The following is a 17583-nucleotide window of genomic DNA, read 5'->3' as shown; positions in this document are numbered from 1 at the left end:
ATCAGCATTATTATTATTATTATTATTATTATTATTATTATTATTATTATTATTATTATTATTATTATTATTATCATTATTATTATTATTATCATTATTATTATCATTATCATTATCATTATCATTATTATCATTATTATTATCATTATTATTATTATTATCATTATTATTATTATTATGATTATTATTATCATTATTATTATTATTTTGGGTAAGAAAATGCTTGATTTTATTCTACTAATATAATTAGAGCTATGAAACAAAATATTCAATGAAATTAAAAGAAGGGAACCAGTTGTTTCCCAAGACATGTTGCTCACCTTCAGAACACAAGATCACATAATTTTATCCAGAGAATCAGGAAAAATACAGAAGCAAATAATGACAAACTATGACATCTGGCTTCCCCAGCTACTACCTTCCAGAGACCAACATGGACCAATCCTCTCACAAGGATTGCTAAAGACACAAAGTAGTAGCAACTGGGCCAATAATGTGATCAGAAAATGCAGGCACGATTAATTTTTCCAAAGATGCTTTGAATTATGAATATAAAATCTCAGTAGAGCATTACATTCGAATCAGGTATACCACCATCCCAAGCAGTTTCTTATACTGTTGAAGACTGAAGCCATAATTCCAAACTGGTTTTAGTGCAACCCATACCTCCACTGAATAATGACTTCAATATCAAGTCTACGATCTAGTTCCTCGATTTCTTTGTTGTCATCAACCACCATTCTACCAACATCAGATTTCAGCAGCGAAGCATAACGTGATATGTATTTCTTACGTAAGCTTGCATACTTCAGGACCTGCTCCCAAGACAGCTTCCCACTGCCACAAAAATTACATTCTTAAAGAATTCAGAAAACAAGGGAACATCTCATTTCTGAGAACCATTTATCCAATAAAAAACAGGTTGCAGTGTGTCTTGAGAAAATTAAGAAAAATTCACAATATATAATATTATTGGGAAAGGGTATGCCGCCAGCACTGGGGCCAATGAGGGGTCACGCACAAGCATCCAACGGCGGGGACGGGGTAGTCATTTCGCCACCCAAGTGTCTGAGCACAGGAGAACGCTGCCGGGTAACATTCTATTTCCTAATATTATTATACGGATAAGGTCAAACAGTACATATTTCCAGTTGCTAGGAAGAGTTGCCATTGGTGAAGCTAGTAATACAAGAAATAGCATGAAAGTTTATGGAAGTAAATTGAAATTCTTTAAAGATACTTATCAATCACAAATCACAAGTCACAAGAACAATAATCTTATATGAAAGTTCAGGAAAGCTTGTATAATTGATGTAGTTGGGCATGGGATTACTTGGGGTTAATTTTGTAATTTGATTATTTATTTATTTCCTTTATTGTAGAGTAGGGGTCGATCAAGTTAGTAGGGAGATTCAATGTTTATTTAGATTTCAGTTTCTAATTTAGATTAGTTTCCATTAATTTTTGTTGTATCCCTTTAAGTAGCCATGTAAGACAATGAAGGGCTGCTGTCTGAACTAAATATCCAAAAAGATATCTTTAAGTGCTCTAGATATCTTCGTCCTATTAGTTGGGCTGCTGTCTGTCTTCCTAAAACTGAAGGGGGGCTTAGCTTGAGAAAGATCAAGGATGTCAACAAAGCAGGTATCATCAAATTGCACCGAAGATCATCTCCAAAAAGAATTGTATCTGGGTTGATTGGATATATTCGAATCCCTTCAAATCAGATTCCTTTTGGACTGTTAAAATCCCAGCGGATGCCTCTTGGGTTTGGCGTAAAATCCTTGCCACCCGGACAACATTATCTTCAGCCATCCTCACCCAGATTGGCAATGGGACCAGCACCTATCTCTGTCTTGATCCTTGGCACCCCATGGGAATCCTGTATCACTCTTCGAGTGCCAGAAGGATTTATGATTTAGGGCTCTCCAAGTATGCTCTTGTTGTTGATATTCTCTCTTCAGGTATCTAGTCCCCCCGATCCATTCATCGATCCAGCTTGCGGATATCTGGAACTCCTTGCCGATCATTCAATTAGCCCATCAGCTCAGGCCGGACGTCATCCTTTGGAAGCCTTCAGCCTCCAAAACCTTCACCCCTAAAGCAGCTTGGGAGTTTGTTAGAACTCATGCCCCCCCCCCACCACATGGCACCATCTTATTTGGTCCAAGCACCACATCCCCTGCCATAGTTTCACTGCTTGGAGAGTTTTCACTAAATCTCTGCCCACAAACCATTTCCTCTCTCTGAATCCCAGCTAACCCAATGTGTATCCTCTGTGGCACTGAGACGGAGACTATAGAGCACCTGTTCTTTGATTGCAGTATCTCTTCATCCATATGGGAAGGAATTCTTAGCAAATGCTGGCCAGCCAATAAGAGGATTCTCCCCTTCCATCACGGATCGACTTTTCAGGGAAAGACTATCTATGACATTGTGGGAAGGCTAGCCTTCTGTGCCACAATAAATCAGATCTGGATGAAACGAAACCATAGGAAATGGACCTCCAACTCTCGCTCTATTGATAATATTTGGAGCTCCATCTCCTTTGATGTCAAAACTAAAGTCTCTCAGCTTGCTTCCACTTGTATTCCCTCCCCTCGAAACTGTCACATTGTAAATTCCTGGGATCTTTCCAGATCCATCATCAGGAATAGTAATGCTCTCTAAGCTTGATTTGCTTTCTTTAACCTCCCCTCTTCAGGGCTGTAAGTTTTTTCTTTCTTTGTTTGGTAATGAATTATTTGTTCACCCAAAAAAAAAAGACAATGAAGTTTTTAGAATTTGGAATTGAGTAGTTGATTGAAGTTTTGGTTGGAAACCATGGCTGCCGAGAGGTGTGTGTAGCTCTTTCTTTTCTTTCTCTGATCTTCTTTTCCTTTTTCTTCTTCTGTAATTTCTTTGTTGGAATTCCATAGATTAGTTCCCTGTACTTCTGCTGGACAGTATTACTTGGCTGAGAAGACAGATATACGAAACCTTATCCAAGGTTGTTTGAACTAGAGCTTGTTGGTGAAGGCTGCTACCTCCGACTCTAATGCAAAGAAAATAACGGTCAAAGAAACTGAAAAAAGGAACTAGAATACCTTGCCGCCTTCATCTGGTCAGATACAGCTTTGTAAGCATACTTCCACCACGAACTAGGATCAGATTTTACGGGGACGAGTGGCCGATAGTGAGCATATCTCAGTCGTTGATTAAAGGCAGCAAAATTATCAGCCATTTTTAGAATATCCCTATATCCATTCTGCATTCACAAACCAAGTACTTGTTTAAGATCCATGGAGAGTAACAGTTTTTAAGCAGAACAGTCATCAAGCCATTCAAGTCTTGTGGTCAGGCTGTCAAAGAAAAGTCTGACAGCAGGTCCAAAGTTCCAAACCAATCTAAACAAGGTACCCATATTATGTATTTAATTTTGTTACAAAAGAACCTTCGGCAAGGTGGTGAAATGTTTTTACAACATGAGCTGTGCCAGGTCCAAGGAAGCCTATGACTTAGATCTAAACAAGGTAAAGGAATCTTCAAGAGCCCTTTTATTGTAGACCTAATTTTTGGCCTCATAAGTCGTATCTGATCATATGGATTATGATTCTGATCCTGGAACCCAGTATTTGATCAGTCAGAAGACCTGGCCCAACAGCCTATGAAAAATTATACATCGATGGGCAGAGTGGTATTCAGACAAACCTTTGATAAACAAAGAGTAACATCATCCAAGTTAATTGTTGCTTTCTGTCGAGGTTGGTCTGTACTTGTAGATTCATCTGGGCGCAGCTTTGAGTACTTAGCATTCCCTGTCACCGGTTGCAGAATGTAAGCATGCTCTTCTATAACGGAGCCAGCTGATTTGCCCCTTTTAGTACCAAATTCAAAGACCTGAATTTCATGGAAGCCCAAAGAATCATGATTGATCCCAACATAAAATGTGCTCAGGAATATAGATTGCATCAAAAGACCGTCATATGCATACCTGACTCCACTCAGAAGGAAGCAACTCCTCCCATGGTTTGTCAATGTGCCATGGGTGAATGTCCGAATCAAAATAAAGAGCCAACCGCTCAAGCTCCACTGACTACAAAACAGGGGAAGAAATCCAGGGAGTAGTCATCAATGATCCTCCCATGGTCAATCAAAATTCAAAGTTTTAAGAAAAAAAAATGAGTATTCAAAACAATGAAGGATACAACATCACCCCCCCCCCCCAAAAAAAAAAAGGTCCTTTACATACATCTTAGGGTGACAAAAATGAAAAAAAGTGTCAGTTGTAAAGCAAGGAAAACCTGCAGGAATAAATGCATTTCCTATCAACCCCATTAACCTGTTTAGTAACGGAAGTCCAATCTATCAGGTACTTCCCAATACCAGCAAATTTTGGAGTTATTATTTTCCTAATGGCTTCCCATATCTACCCAAATAGTTTTCCTTTGTTACTTCCTCAGAAAGATGTATAAATACAAAAAAAAGAAAAGAGAAGCAGAAATTAACTTGAGCCAGAAGGCATCCATAATTTACTACAAAAATTACAGCAATCAAATTTTTATTTAACTTCATTTTAGCCATTGGAAGCATACTAAATAACAAGAACACCAAGGATAGAGGCAAGTTGGGATCATAGTTCAAAAACTCGCCAAAATTTGGCTAATTTTGCTGATTCAACATGTCCGAGACGAAACATGAAGCGAAACCCAGAATCAACACTGCTTCACTGAAATTTCACCCCCAAAAATGCAATGTTTCGTCGAAATTTCAGTCACTTTGGCCATTAACCCCCCACCAAAAAAAAAAAAAAAAAAGAATGAAAAATTACACAGTTTCAGCGAAATTTTGGTACTTCACTCCATATCCGACCGCCCTAGGGTGGTGCTGCCACCACCCAAGGACCCCTCTCCTCCTCAGTCTTCCCATCTCGTACTACACCCTCCCTTCCTCGCTTTGCGCTTGCTCCGTTTCTTCAGATCCCTCCCCTTGCTCCCGCTGTTGGTTCACATGTGGGAGTAAACCCCCATCAATCCCCCCTCCCCCCTTTTTCCTCTTACTTTTGCAAAGCATAGGGTGGGTGGGCCCCCCTATTGATTTAAATTTTTCCCAGGCCTCCCCCCTCTCTACCTCTTGCCCTCATTAGGCCAGGGTCCTTGATTGGGCCGCAAATCCTTTTCGATAACTCTTGTGGCCCATTCTTACCCAAAAAAATAACTCGTCCCATCGGCCTCCGGCCATTCCTCTCTCCTTGGTACCTCCAGCCCCCCACTTGGCCCGTCCATTTTTCGCCCCTAATTTTGACGTTGGGTTGCTCCACCATGGGCCCTAGAGTAGTGTCCATCTCTCTCCCTCAAGTCCCCCCAGCCCCCCATGGTCCCTCATCCCCCCTTCGTGTCTACCAACATTTTGGCACTAGCTCCCCTCCTTATGTGACACCTAAGATACAGCAAGTGTACCGAACCCTCCTGGGAGATGGTTGAGGGGTCCCCACCAAGATACAGCTTAGTACCAAGGTGTTCGGAAAATCAATAAGGGTGTGCAAACTTTAGGTCCACATCACCTAGGGGGAGGTTCTTGGGCTAATTAATGACCTCTAGTGATGTAAGGTTGGTTCACCTAGGCAAAAAACCCCAATAATAATAAAATCCACAACCAATACAGATCTGATCACAGAGCAAGGAACCGACAGAGAGAACACAAGGCCTAAAATGGGCCTGAAATAGAATTCACATGTTAGAAGGATTTAGGAGCTTCACACCTGATCAAATAGGGGCCTAAAAATAGGCCTGAATAATTCCCAAAAAGATACTCCAATAGGGCTGCAGCAGTGCAGCAAGTACCAGAGTCAACCCAGGCTGAATAGGGTTTCCGACAGAAGGGAAAGAGAACCCTGCAGCTTCTACAGGAGGTCTCCACAGGGGCTGGATTGCTGGTCAAAGGGGTCCCTTAGGAAGGCCAATGGATGCCCAGAAGCTGGCCCTTAGATGCCAAACAGATGTGGAGATCTGATGGTTCTTGACTTAGGATCAAAATAGGAAACTTTTGAGTCTGTTCCAAGAATTAAGTTGTAACAACCTCTGTGGGAGCCCTTCCCTTGGTTGAGTGGCCCTTCTGTGGTGCCAAACAAAACCCCAAAAGATGGGATTAACATGGACAAGGATTTTTGAGATCTGGTCACTTGATTCCTGTCCAAAAAACCCACTTTCTAAGTTGTCGCAGGCTATTCTGTTCTTCAAAATAGCAGCAGCACTTTGAGTGGTTGTGTCTTGTAACAGCTTCAACAAACTCTAACAATCTTCAACTGAACAACCAAAAAAAAAGGAAGAAAGATAATCGATGGAGGGGTTGAGAAGGGGGAAGAAGAGTTAAGGAATTGGGCATCTCACCCTCTCAGATAACAGCTTTTCAGCCAAGAGTTTTCACTCAACAATTCATTAATCAAAATTTCTCTTCATTACAATCGAGGGGGCCTCTTATAGGCTTACATAACTGATTTTAAATTAGGAAGCTAAGGCTACAATAAAAGAAACTTCTCATTTATATTCTAACTTGCTAACAATGAAAGAACAAATTAGAAACTACTGACTTTGACTCATAAAAGGAAACTACTCTAGGTTACCCAAATAGAAACTGACTTGAAAAAAATAGGAAACTGATCCTAGACTACATGGCTGAAATCGATGGACTCCTTGAAGCTTCTATTTTCCAAATAATGTGGGACAGCATGCTGGATCGATGGAGGCTTGTGAGCTGAGTTTTCTTCAATGAATGGCATGTTGACTAGGATTGAAATCTGGACAGAATCTCCAAGTTATATGCAGCTCAATTGGGCGGGGAAAAGGCAGCTAAAGGGCTGTTTCGATGGGACAGAATTGGCCCAATACTGGACCAGCTTTGCACCTTCTTTTTAGTGGCTCAATCTACATCATCTAACCTCCTTAACATGATACGTGTTTTAAAGCTTCAAGGCCCATGGGCCAAAGAGAACAATATTGTGCCAAGGTTAATGGGGCCAGGGCATCACAAGCAACGATTAAAGTATCGGTATCAGGGGCCGTATCGATCGGCTAAATTTAAGATATGTACCGAACGGTATCACATCGTATCGGAGATATGCTAAGATATGATAAAAATCAAGGATTAAAGTATCAGTATCGATCACCTATCGGTCGACTAAATTTAAGATATGTATCAAAGGGTATCGTATCAGATATACTTTAAACTATGGTTCCAAATGGTATCAGAGCGGACCCGACAGCATATAGGGCCACAACGGGGACATTGTACCCAAAGGGGGGGAAAATATGACACCCAAGATATGGAAAGTGTACCGGACCAGCCTGGGAGATTATCGAGGGGTCCCCACCAAGAGATGGCTTAGTATCAAGGGGTTTGGAAGATCAGTAAGGATATATAAACTTTAGTCCTACATTGCTTAGGGGGAGGTTATTCAGCTAGTTGATAACCTCTAGCCTCCTTAACATGGTACATGTTTTAAAGCCTTAAACCCATGGGCCAAAGAGGACAATATTGTGTCAAGATTAATGGGACTGGGGCATTACACCTTATCCTAAGAAGCGGCCCTATCAGGAATATTCCTTACCTAGCAATGAGAAGATTTTGCTATTCCTTACCTAGCAATGAGAAGATTTTGCCTCTCAGGATGGATATCAGAAGCCATGCCCTCTATCAGAAGATTTTGTTATGATTCGTTGGGCCATGTGTGCTATGGCACCCTTCAATTCCTATCTCTCTCCTTTTTTTGGAGATTGGGTCTGATTGTTAAGTGGTGGTCAGGTCTTTCCCCTTTTAGTGTGTTGCAGTTGTTTGGGGCTCTCCCCCGTCCCTTTTGCAGGCCCTTGCCTTCCCCTTTGTAATGGCAAGGCTTTGCAATTTTGTTTGTGTTTTGTCTGTTGTCTTCCCTCCCCAACTTCTGTCCTTTGGTAATGAATTTTTATTCATCCCAAAAAAAAAGGTCCAAACCAAGCAAGCAATATTTAAGTATAAATATACTACTAAGTGTTCAGACAAATTAAGTGTACACACATTAACCATACTACTACTATTAAGTATCGGTATCGGTCAGCCAAAATTAAGATACGTATCTAAGGGTATCGTATCGTATCGGAGATACGCTAAAGATACGCACATAAATGGATAGAAAACACTTTTTTATACACTTTTGCATAAAAAAATAATTTAAAAAAGCTATATATAACATGTATTATGCATAAACACTAAATTGAGAGTATCGCACTAAGAATTCAAGGTTTGCAGTTGTCCCATAAACGTAAAATCCTTGTTCCCAAACTTGATTTACACTTTAGTTAAAGAGAAAAATGGTTGGCAGCAACTTTGGAACAAAAACACCTCAAAATTTTGTGTTTTTCTGAAAAATGACCCATCTTGGCCATTTTATTACCGTATCGTACCGTATCGATGTGTGTTGGTCGATGCATACCGATACGTACCGATACATACTGAAATGTACATTTCATTTCAATTTTGAATTTTCCATAGAGTATCGGTACGTATTGGTGCATATCGATATGTATGTAGGATACATATCGATACAAAAGGGTTTCAAAAATTCCATGTATCGCATCGATAAGGGCCGATACGAATACATATCGGCCGATACGGCACGATAAGAACTGATACTTTAAACCATGACTAATATACACCATGGTTTAAAGTATCTCCGATACCGATACGATACCCTCCGATACATATCTTAAATTTAGCCGACCGATACAATACATTGAATTTTTAAAATCCTTTCGTATCGATATATATCCTACGATATATACTGATATGCATCAATACACCACCGATACACATCGATACAATACGATATGCACCGATACGACTCTATGGAAAATATAAAATCAAGGTGAAATGTACATTTCAGTATGTATCGGTATGTACCAATACAGTGCGATACGGTCATATATTGGCCAAGATGGATAATTTTTCAAAGAAACACGATTTTTTGAGGGGTTTTTGTTCCAAAGTTGTTGCTAACCATATTTTTCTCTAACTAAAGTGGAAATCAAGGTTGGGAACAAGGATTTTACATTTATGGGACAACTACAAACCTTGAATTCTTAGTGCGATACCCTCAATTTAATGTTTATGCATAATACATGTTATCAATAGCTTTTTTTAACAAATTCTTTATGCAAAAGTGTGTAAAAAAATATTCTTATCCATTTATGTGTGTATCTTTAGCGTATTTTAGCGTATCTCCGATACGATACGATACCTTGCGATACGTATCTTAATTTTGGCCGACCGATACGACAATCGATACCGATACTTTAATCCTTGATATACACTACTAGTTAAATATTTTTTTAGATTTATAAATAAATTCATTACCAAGAGGGAGAGGGCATACAAGGGGGAGAAGGGGGGGAGCTAGATCAGGCTAGCAAACAAGGAGAAACAAATACAACCAACAGATCCAAAACTATATCAGCCAAAAGCAAACCAACAACCCAAAAGGGAGGAAGCAATAAGAAAGGAGGATACAAGGGGGGGCTAGGCATGGGGAATAGTGTCAACTTGGAGGTTCCAAGAGACAATGATATGTCTGTTCTTAGGGGAACTGGGAACAGGCTTGAGGGGAAGGGACTGGATTTTGGAGGTTACATCAAAGGAGATGGCTTTCCAGATCTTATCAAGAGAGCGGGATTTAGACGACCATCTGCGGATGTTTCTCTCCATCCAGATATGGTTGATAACAATAGAGAAGGCCAATTTTCTAACGATGTCACAGACATAGGATCCAGAGAAGGCCATGTCAATCCAAATCCATTCTCTATCAAAAGGAAGAATAGGTCTCGAGGAAGGCCAGCATTTAGAAAGAACCAAATTCCAGAGTCATGGGGACAGAGGCAACAGGAAGGGGATACAGGGATTTGGTGGTGGATGAGAAAGGCTTGGATAGGAAGGCAATTGGAGAAGCATCTCCAAAGAGTAAGGGAGTGGCGGGGAATGTCGCCTTTGAACCAAACAAGGTTACGCGAAGGAACCACAGGACCAGAGGATCGAATACCAACCCGAGGCAGATGAGAAAATCCCATTGGATGAGTGAATCCAAGTGCATTTATCATCTCTACCTCGGTGACCAGGAGGGAGAGGAGGGAGAGGAGGAAGGGAGGACCAGAGGTCTAACAAGGGAGGAGCTGGGTGAGGGGGACCAGCAAGGGGGGACATAATATAGGAGACAGTAGCGGATTTGGAGATGCCAGAGGAGCATATGGTCCTAAGGGACACCAAGGAGGCAAGGATACTAGCCGGGTGCTAAGGATCCATCCATAAGGAGGTGGTTTGACCATTACCTATGGAGAAGGAGATGGTATTAAGGGTTAGGGACGGAGAGAGGATTTTCCTCCATATCCAAGAGCAGTCCTGAGGAACAGAAGAAGTCCAGATGGAATGGTGCTTCAAGAGGTAGGAGTGGATCCAGTCAACCTAGATGCTCTTTTGCTTGGAAGCAATTCCATAAATGAGCTTGAGGATCCCAGCAGAATTGACATCTTCTATCCGCCTAATACCAATGTCTCCTTCAGCTTTAGGGAGACAAACCTTGCTCCAGCTGAGAGGATGAAGAAATCTAGAGGATTTTGTTCCTTTCCAGAGGAAGGAGCAGAAGATGCTTTCAATGGTCTTGATTGTGATAGAAGTAAAAGAATACACCCCGGACCAATAGATGTACAGGGATTGAAGCACACAACGGATGAGGGTTAGACAGCCTACATAAGAGAGCAGTTTGCCTTTCCAGAGCTGAAGCTTCCTACGTAGGTTGTCAAGCAAGGGGGAGCAGTGATGAGAGGAGAGCCTAGAGGAGATGAGGGGAAGACCAAGGTACTTAACTGGAAGGGAGCCCAGGGAGAAACCTGTCAAGCCAAGGAGAATATTCTGAGAGTTAGAGGAGACTCAAGAAATGAAGAGGTTAGACTTGAGCAGATTAATACGAAGACCAGAGAGAGACTCAAAGGATCTGAGAGAGTCTACAATGGTGGAAATTGAGCGAGGATCAGCTTTAGAGAAGATCATGAAGTCATCAGCAAATGCAAGGTGGGTGAGATGATGGGATTTGCACTTGGGAATAGGAGAGATTAAATGGAGGTCCGTGGCAGTTTTGATGGATCTAGATAAGACCTCCAGAGAGGGGACATCCCTGTCTAATTCCCCTTCTAGGAGGGAAATAGCCACCTGGGGAACCATTAACAAGGATAGAGAACATGGGAGAGGAAATGCAACAGTGAATCCAGTGAACAAAGGAAGGGGGAAAAGACATAGTGAGGAGAACTTTAGAGATGAAGTCCTAGCTCAGAGTGTCAAAAGCCTTATGGATGTCAATCTTGAGAAGGGCAGCGGAAGAGTGAGATTTGCGGTCAAATCCACGAACAATCTCATGACAAAGCATGATGTTGTCATTAAGAACAAGCCTAAAATAAGATGTAGCCATAAATAATAAGAACAACAAACATAATAATCTATCGATCACAAGTAAGAAAAACCAAGATTCAAGCCAAAAGAAATCAATTCTTTTAGCATACTAAACACCCAACTTTGATGTTCGATCTCCTCTTTGATGAACTTTAAAGCAAAATTTACTAGTTTAATCACTAAACTCATATCATTTTAAATGTTTATGGGATTCACATAAGTTTCAACGAAGTATTCAAAGTAGGAAGAAGTTTTCTTTCAAAAATTGGGATTTTTTGGTTTTTAGCAGTTTGTGTATCAAATGTATCGGTCTGTATCGGCCTAACTGGTACCATATCGATTCTATACATAAATTTTTATGTATCAGTTCAGTATCGCATCAACATGGCTAATCTTGAGATGTATCAATCCGTATCGTATTGATTCTTGATACGTGGAAGTAATACAGTCCAAGGTACAGAAGTTAGGTCATTGAACAGGGGGACACACTGAACAATGTAAATTGATCGATTCAATTATTCAACCTCAACCTAAGCTTCTGCTTTCTTAGTTTTATTTAATTTATTCTCGGTAGATGGCGCTGGTTGCATAGGTGCTGCCATTGAACTTGTGGATAGTATTGTAGGGGTATTGAGAATAACTGGGGCCCGTCCTATCAAGCTTGATGCTTTGCTTCCTGGCTGGGGAGTATAACAGCATGGTTCTAAGGAAGAATGGTATGCATTGGGACCTTTAGGATCCTCGAACAAATTTTCTTCTTCCTCTTTTATTAAAATTATGTGTTTCCAATCCCCACAAAAAAAGGGGAAAAATAAGCGATTGAAGCTTAATAACCATGATTAGCTGTGAATAGAATCAATGGTAATGCTAATGGACCCTCAATTTTTTCGGGGGGTGGGGGAAGAGGATGGCTTGTAACAACTATGTGAGGTCTCAAAGGTATTTTTTCAATTCAAAAAAATCAAAATGGTCTTTGAATTGCTTCCATTCCAAGAAAATGGGGATTAAAGCTCTCTCGTCCAAGCTTCCAATTTTCTAAAGGAAATCAATGGTCCAGAAAAGGTTGAAGGTTTTTCAAATACTATCAAGAAGGGAAGAGGCATGCGGGAGTATAAAAATCCTTGAAGACTAAATGATGTAATAGAACAGATATTGTTTTAGGATTCCCAATAATCTTCCCCATACACAAAATCTTCGGCAAACAGAGGAGCAAATAGAGAGTTTTCATATGTTGCTCTTTTTCATAAGCTGTTACTCATCTTTCTTATTATTATGCAACCAGAAAACAAATCTTAGTTATTGATTCAATCAACAGAATGTAATTAAAGAGTGGGGAAGGGAAGAAACCAGGATCATTGTAATCAAACTCCCTAAACATATGAAGAGAAAATCTTACCTTCTGCACACGCTCCAGTGCACCCCCAGTAACAAATGTTTCCTTTCCACTGTCATCTATCGTCACAGCTGAAAGTTTTGCCAATGTCACACCAGAAGCAAATGGATGACCAGGATTGCTACAGAAACAGGATGGTAGTAGTAAGACCACTACACCAGATAGATTACAAAAATAGAATGCACACAGTTATTACCTCTCAAGATCCTCATATCTAATGTGGATATTGGTAATTGAGAGCTTCAAGTTTCCAATAATTGTATTGATCAGGGATCCCAGCCATGATTTATTCTGTAACAACAAACAAATGCAGAGGAAGATCATAATCATGGGATATGCAAGCAAAAAACCAACCTTGATTGATATTCCATGAGGTTACATAGCAGCAAGACAAGGCCAAGGTTTGAGATTCAGGATGGGTCACTTCAACCCCTATCGAAAATCAGAACAATTCATCGAAATCTGGTTAAAATTTGGTAAGAAACTGGAAAATTAAGGGAGATTTTAAGAATTTTTGCAATGAAACTTTAAGTGATGCTTATTTCACAACAAATACACATGTATGATTAGGTGTAGAAAAATTTACCAAAGAAAAAAACAGATGTAGAAAAAAGAACATCCAATGTGGTACTCTAGTTTTGCACCGTATTTTACAATGTAAGTATTCAAAATGTACTCAAATATAAAATATAAAAAAATGAACAAAGATGATAAGTTTTAGGGATTCACCTCTTTCTCGGCGATTCAACCCAAATGCTTCTTATAAATCTTGTCGGGGGAGATTAGTTGAGTTTGGGAATGGTTTGAATCTCCAAAAATTTGTAAGTTCTTTAAAATTTTGAGGCATTCTAGCAATTTCGACATAAAATTTGTATTTTATACAAAGGAATGTAACATTTCGACTATTCTGACCAAAAGTTAAAAAGACATTTTGTTCCACTCATTTTGATGAAATATTGTACCTCTTTGTATTTCACATGTGGTTTCATTTTGAGGTCCAACGAAACCGAAATATTTCACCAAATTATGCCCATTTTGATTGAAATATCAAACATTCTGGAGGGTAATAATTAACTAAAGTCCATAAACAGTTTGTCAAAACTAATTAAAACTATCAGTTTAAATAAAATATGTTATTAATAGAGAAAGAAAGTACATAGTAGTAGAACAGGGGAATGAGATATATAGAAATATAACTACTTAGAATATAGTATTGGGATGTTTTTTGGTGATACTATTTCTTAAGTTGCCATTAGGGTCATTGTCCTTGTAACATGCAAAATTTACATTATAAATAAGCATGCTGCATGATGCAAATACAGCTGCACTTGAATGGTTGGACCAGCACGACCGGCTTTGGAAGCCAAGCGCCAAGAAGAACGGGTCCAGCCTAGGATTTTGGTCCAACAAGGGTTGGAAACAATTAGTAGCTTATTTTTTCTTTTATTTCATGGCTTTTATTTTTCAGATTTGAATGTAGGAGTTATGATTTCTTTCCTTTGCATTGGTTTCCTTTATAGTTGTTCCTAGTTTAGGCTAGTTACTATTTCTAATTAAGTTTCTAATTCCATGTCTCTACTTTTCTATATATTGGCTGTAACCGATGGACATCAGGGAGTGATTTATTGAATAAGAATTGGTTAAATTTGTATTCTGTCATCTGTGTGAGTGTGTGATTCCCTTCCTTCCCCCTGCTACTTTGGTTTTTCCCTTTTTCCCTAAGGCCCTCCATCAACTTGGTATCAGACCCGAAGGATAAACCAAGGAATGATAATATTAGAAGTGATTTGGGAATAGCTCTGATATATGATAAGCTATGAGAAATTCGTTTGAGGTGACATGGCCATGTTCTTATAAAACTAGGAATGATAAAATAAGGAATGATAATATTAGAGCTGACTTAAGAGTAGTTCTGATAAATGATAAGTTACGAGAAATTTGTTTGAGGTGGCATGGTCATGTTCAACAGAGGCCTTTGGATGCTAATATAGAGGAATGATTTGATTCATATTGAAGGATTCAAAAGAGCTAGGGGCAAATCTAAAATGACCTTAGGAGTGGTGAGGAAAGACATGCATAACTTAGGCCTTATATCAAGTATGAAGTTAGTTGGAGGGAAAGGATCCATGTGGCTGACCCTACTTAGTTGGGATAAAGCTGATTTGTTGTTGCGTATGCTACCCTAATGGCTAGACTAATCTAGTATACCCATACAAATGGCCTTTCTTCTCTTCTCTTCCCTCCTTTCTCTTCTATGTTCGCATATACTGGTTTAAGTTCTTGGATTTGTGATGTAGAAGCACTACGATGGATCGACCCAAACATGCTCCAGAACCCGGACCAAGAAACAGATCCAATTTGGGATCAAAGTTACTGATTTGGGTTCAAGGTTATTAGAATATTCCAGAATTTTATTTTATTTGTAATCTTTTATTTTTGGGTAGTTTCTAGATAGGTAAGAAGTTTCCAATTTGAGTCCTTTGTTTCTAATTCTATTAGTCTAGATTTTCGGAGATTTTATTTCTATCCCAGTCTTAGACTTTAATTAGGAAGTTTTGATTTTGGTTTATTATAAATTAGACATGTAACCAAGTTATGGGGATAATGGATTGAAGAATAATTGATTGACTTGTGAACTGCCTGCGTGGCTGCTCTCTCTCCCCCCATCCCCACCCCTTCTTCTAGCCAACTCTCCCTCCCTTCTTCTTTTCTGGTACTCTCCCAACCTCTGTTTCTGAACATTCTCCCCTGTCCTTCCCCTCTTGTGCGATCTCCCTGCCCTCCTCTTCTCTGCGATCTGTCAATCTCTCCCCCCTCCCTCGCTTCTCCTTTTTCTTTCTTCTTTTCTAGTCCTCTAATTCTATATCCCTGCCACAGTTACTGCTCCCTGCTAACGGTACTGTTCATCTCAGAAGAAGTCTGCAGAATACTCCTTGATTCCTTCAAGTTGTGGACTGATACTTGAGGATTTGCTTCTACTCCCAAGGGCGACTGAAACCCTCGGAGTTTGGCCCCTTTTGAAGCTCCTATAGTGAGAATTGAAGTCATAACCAGATCTGGTCTGTGAACCATCGCCCAGATCTGCTCCCAGCAATTAATCTGAACCCATTATCTGATTACAAGGTCTGTTGTTGGATGTTTCTAAGAGGCTGAAGGGTTAGGAACTTAAACCTGAAATTGGAGTCCTCTTGATGAAGAAAACCAGACCAGTTCTATCGCCCTTGTTTCTGTCCAAAGGTTGAAGACAACCTAAATCGTGGGATTTATTTCAAGTTATTTTATTCTGGTTTTCCCATTGTACCCCTATAAAGCCCCTTTATGCCACTTTGTCCTTTCATTTCTTTTAGTTCCAAATCCAGTCTTGGACATTAATTTAAAGCTCCATTTGTGTCCTCTCTCCTAAACCAACCCATTCAAACTTAGGAGTTTCTGGCTATTTACAAAAGTGTCGTTCCACCCTTATGAACTTCAATCTAATTACTGGACTGCCATTCCATTGCAAACATCAATCTATTTACTGTTTTGCCACTTAGTCTTAGACTTGAGTTGCCTAAGTATTTAAGTGGGCCCACAACCATCCGAGTTGGGTCTTCGGGGCCTCCCGGCCCCGCATTAATTTGTCACAACAACAACAGTACAGATTGTTTTTAAAGCAGAATTGGTAGCTCTAAATACAATCAAATCAGTATATGATGGCCACTGCACAGAATCTACAGATACAATTTTCCTTCCTTTTGTCCATAATGTCCTTCATCACCCCAAACTAGGTCAAGTTTGGCCTCCCTTGTCCTTTTACTACCTTTAATTGGCAACATATCATTCTTAATGCTGTAATTGTTGGTACTCTGAACAGCCAAACCATCTTCATCCACCTTCCCTCATCTTGTCACAATGTCACCTACTGGTACAACTCCTAAGTTCGTTTGACAAGTATTAATTTTCCTCCCAGTCTTGCGGCTCATCCATCTCAGCATATTTAATATATGCAAACTTATTTTTTGTATATGCTTTTTCTTTTCTGCCCAGTGCCCAGCTATCAGCACCTAGCATACAATAAACAAAAATGAATCCCCATGCTGCCTTGATGAAAATTTCATTGAGATAATCAACTTTTGAATTTCTAGCACAAGATTTGACTTCGCAATACAGGTGAACACGTAAAGTCGCAAACAATAATTCACCCAAAGATTTAGAGAGACGCTATGCCCAGTTTTGCACAAACCACAATTTCTAGAATCCACAAAATACTTGTTGAAATTCCAAATGCTGAAATACAAAGGATTTAGGACGAATCATACCATTGTTGATTGTAGTTGCTGCCTACTTTCCAACAGCCTCATTTCCATTTCCTATGGCAATGACACACAATAACATCAATCACTCATTTAAACAGCAGTCATTGAATATGACAAATCAGCGTAATAAAGTGTGTCAATGTCTTACCCGCACTCTGTTCTTCTTAGCTTCTTGGACAGCATCCTCAGTACATCCTTCAACCTGGGTTGCAGGTTCAGCTAATATGAAAATACTGTCCAGGTAAACTAACACTGGTTCCTGACCCAGCCTGCTCCATGGAACCTGAAATTGTGTAAACAATAGGAAAATGATAAGAGTTACATAAAAATGCTAACAATGTAAGGCCACATGCCAAATATAAAAATAATAACTCCAATTATTCATATAAAACCCTCAGCGACTTATCCAGGTACAATTTTTATTTCTTTTTTTTTTTTCTTTTTTTGGGGGGT

At 39.6% G+C, this 17583-nt stretch overlaps 1 protein-coding gene across 1 annotated transcript in view; it reads right to left on the bottom strand.

Annotated features, from left to right (window-relative positions):
• Positions 1–17583, bottom strand: part of LOC122066914 — a 179474-nt gene that overhangs the window by 155273 nt on the left and 6618 nt on the right. The window contains exons 3-10 of the mRNA XM_042630743.1: positions 17279–17413; positions 17134–17184; positions 13032–13126; positions 12839–12956; positions 3974–4075; positions 3691–3879; positions 3087–3247; positions 667–837 (exon numbers count right to left, since the gene is read on the bottom strand). Coding sequence (XP_042486677.1) covers positions 667–837; positions 3087–3247; positions 3691–3879; positions 3974–4075; positions 12839–12956; positions 13032–13126; positions 17134–17184; positions 17279–17413 — 1022 coding nt within the window. The remainder of the gene's footprint in view (positions 1–666; positions 838–3086; positions 3248–3690; positions 3880–3973; positions 4076–12838; positions 12957–13031; positions 13127–17133; positions 17185–17278; positions 17414–17583) is intronic.

The sequence above is a fragment of the Macadamia integrifolia genome, unplaced genomic scaffold (genome assembly GCF_013358625.1).
Source record: "Macadamia integrifolia cultivar HAES 741 unplaced genomic scaffold, SCU_Mint_v3 scaffold263, whole genome shotgun sequence".
Classification (NCBI taxonomy): domain Eukaryota; kingdom Viridiplantae; phylum Streptophyta; class Magnoliopsida; order Proteales; family Proteaceae; genus Macadamia; species Macadamia integrifolia.
The sequence above is the reverse complement of the archived record's forward strand: the minus strand, read 5'-3'. Positions and strand labels throughout refer to the sequence as shown.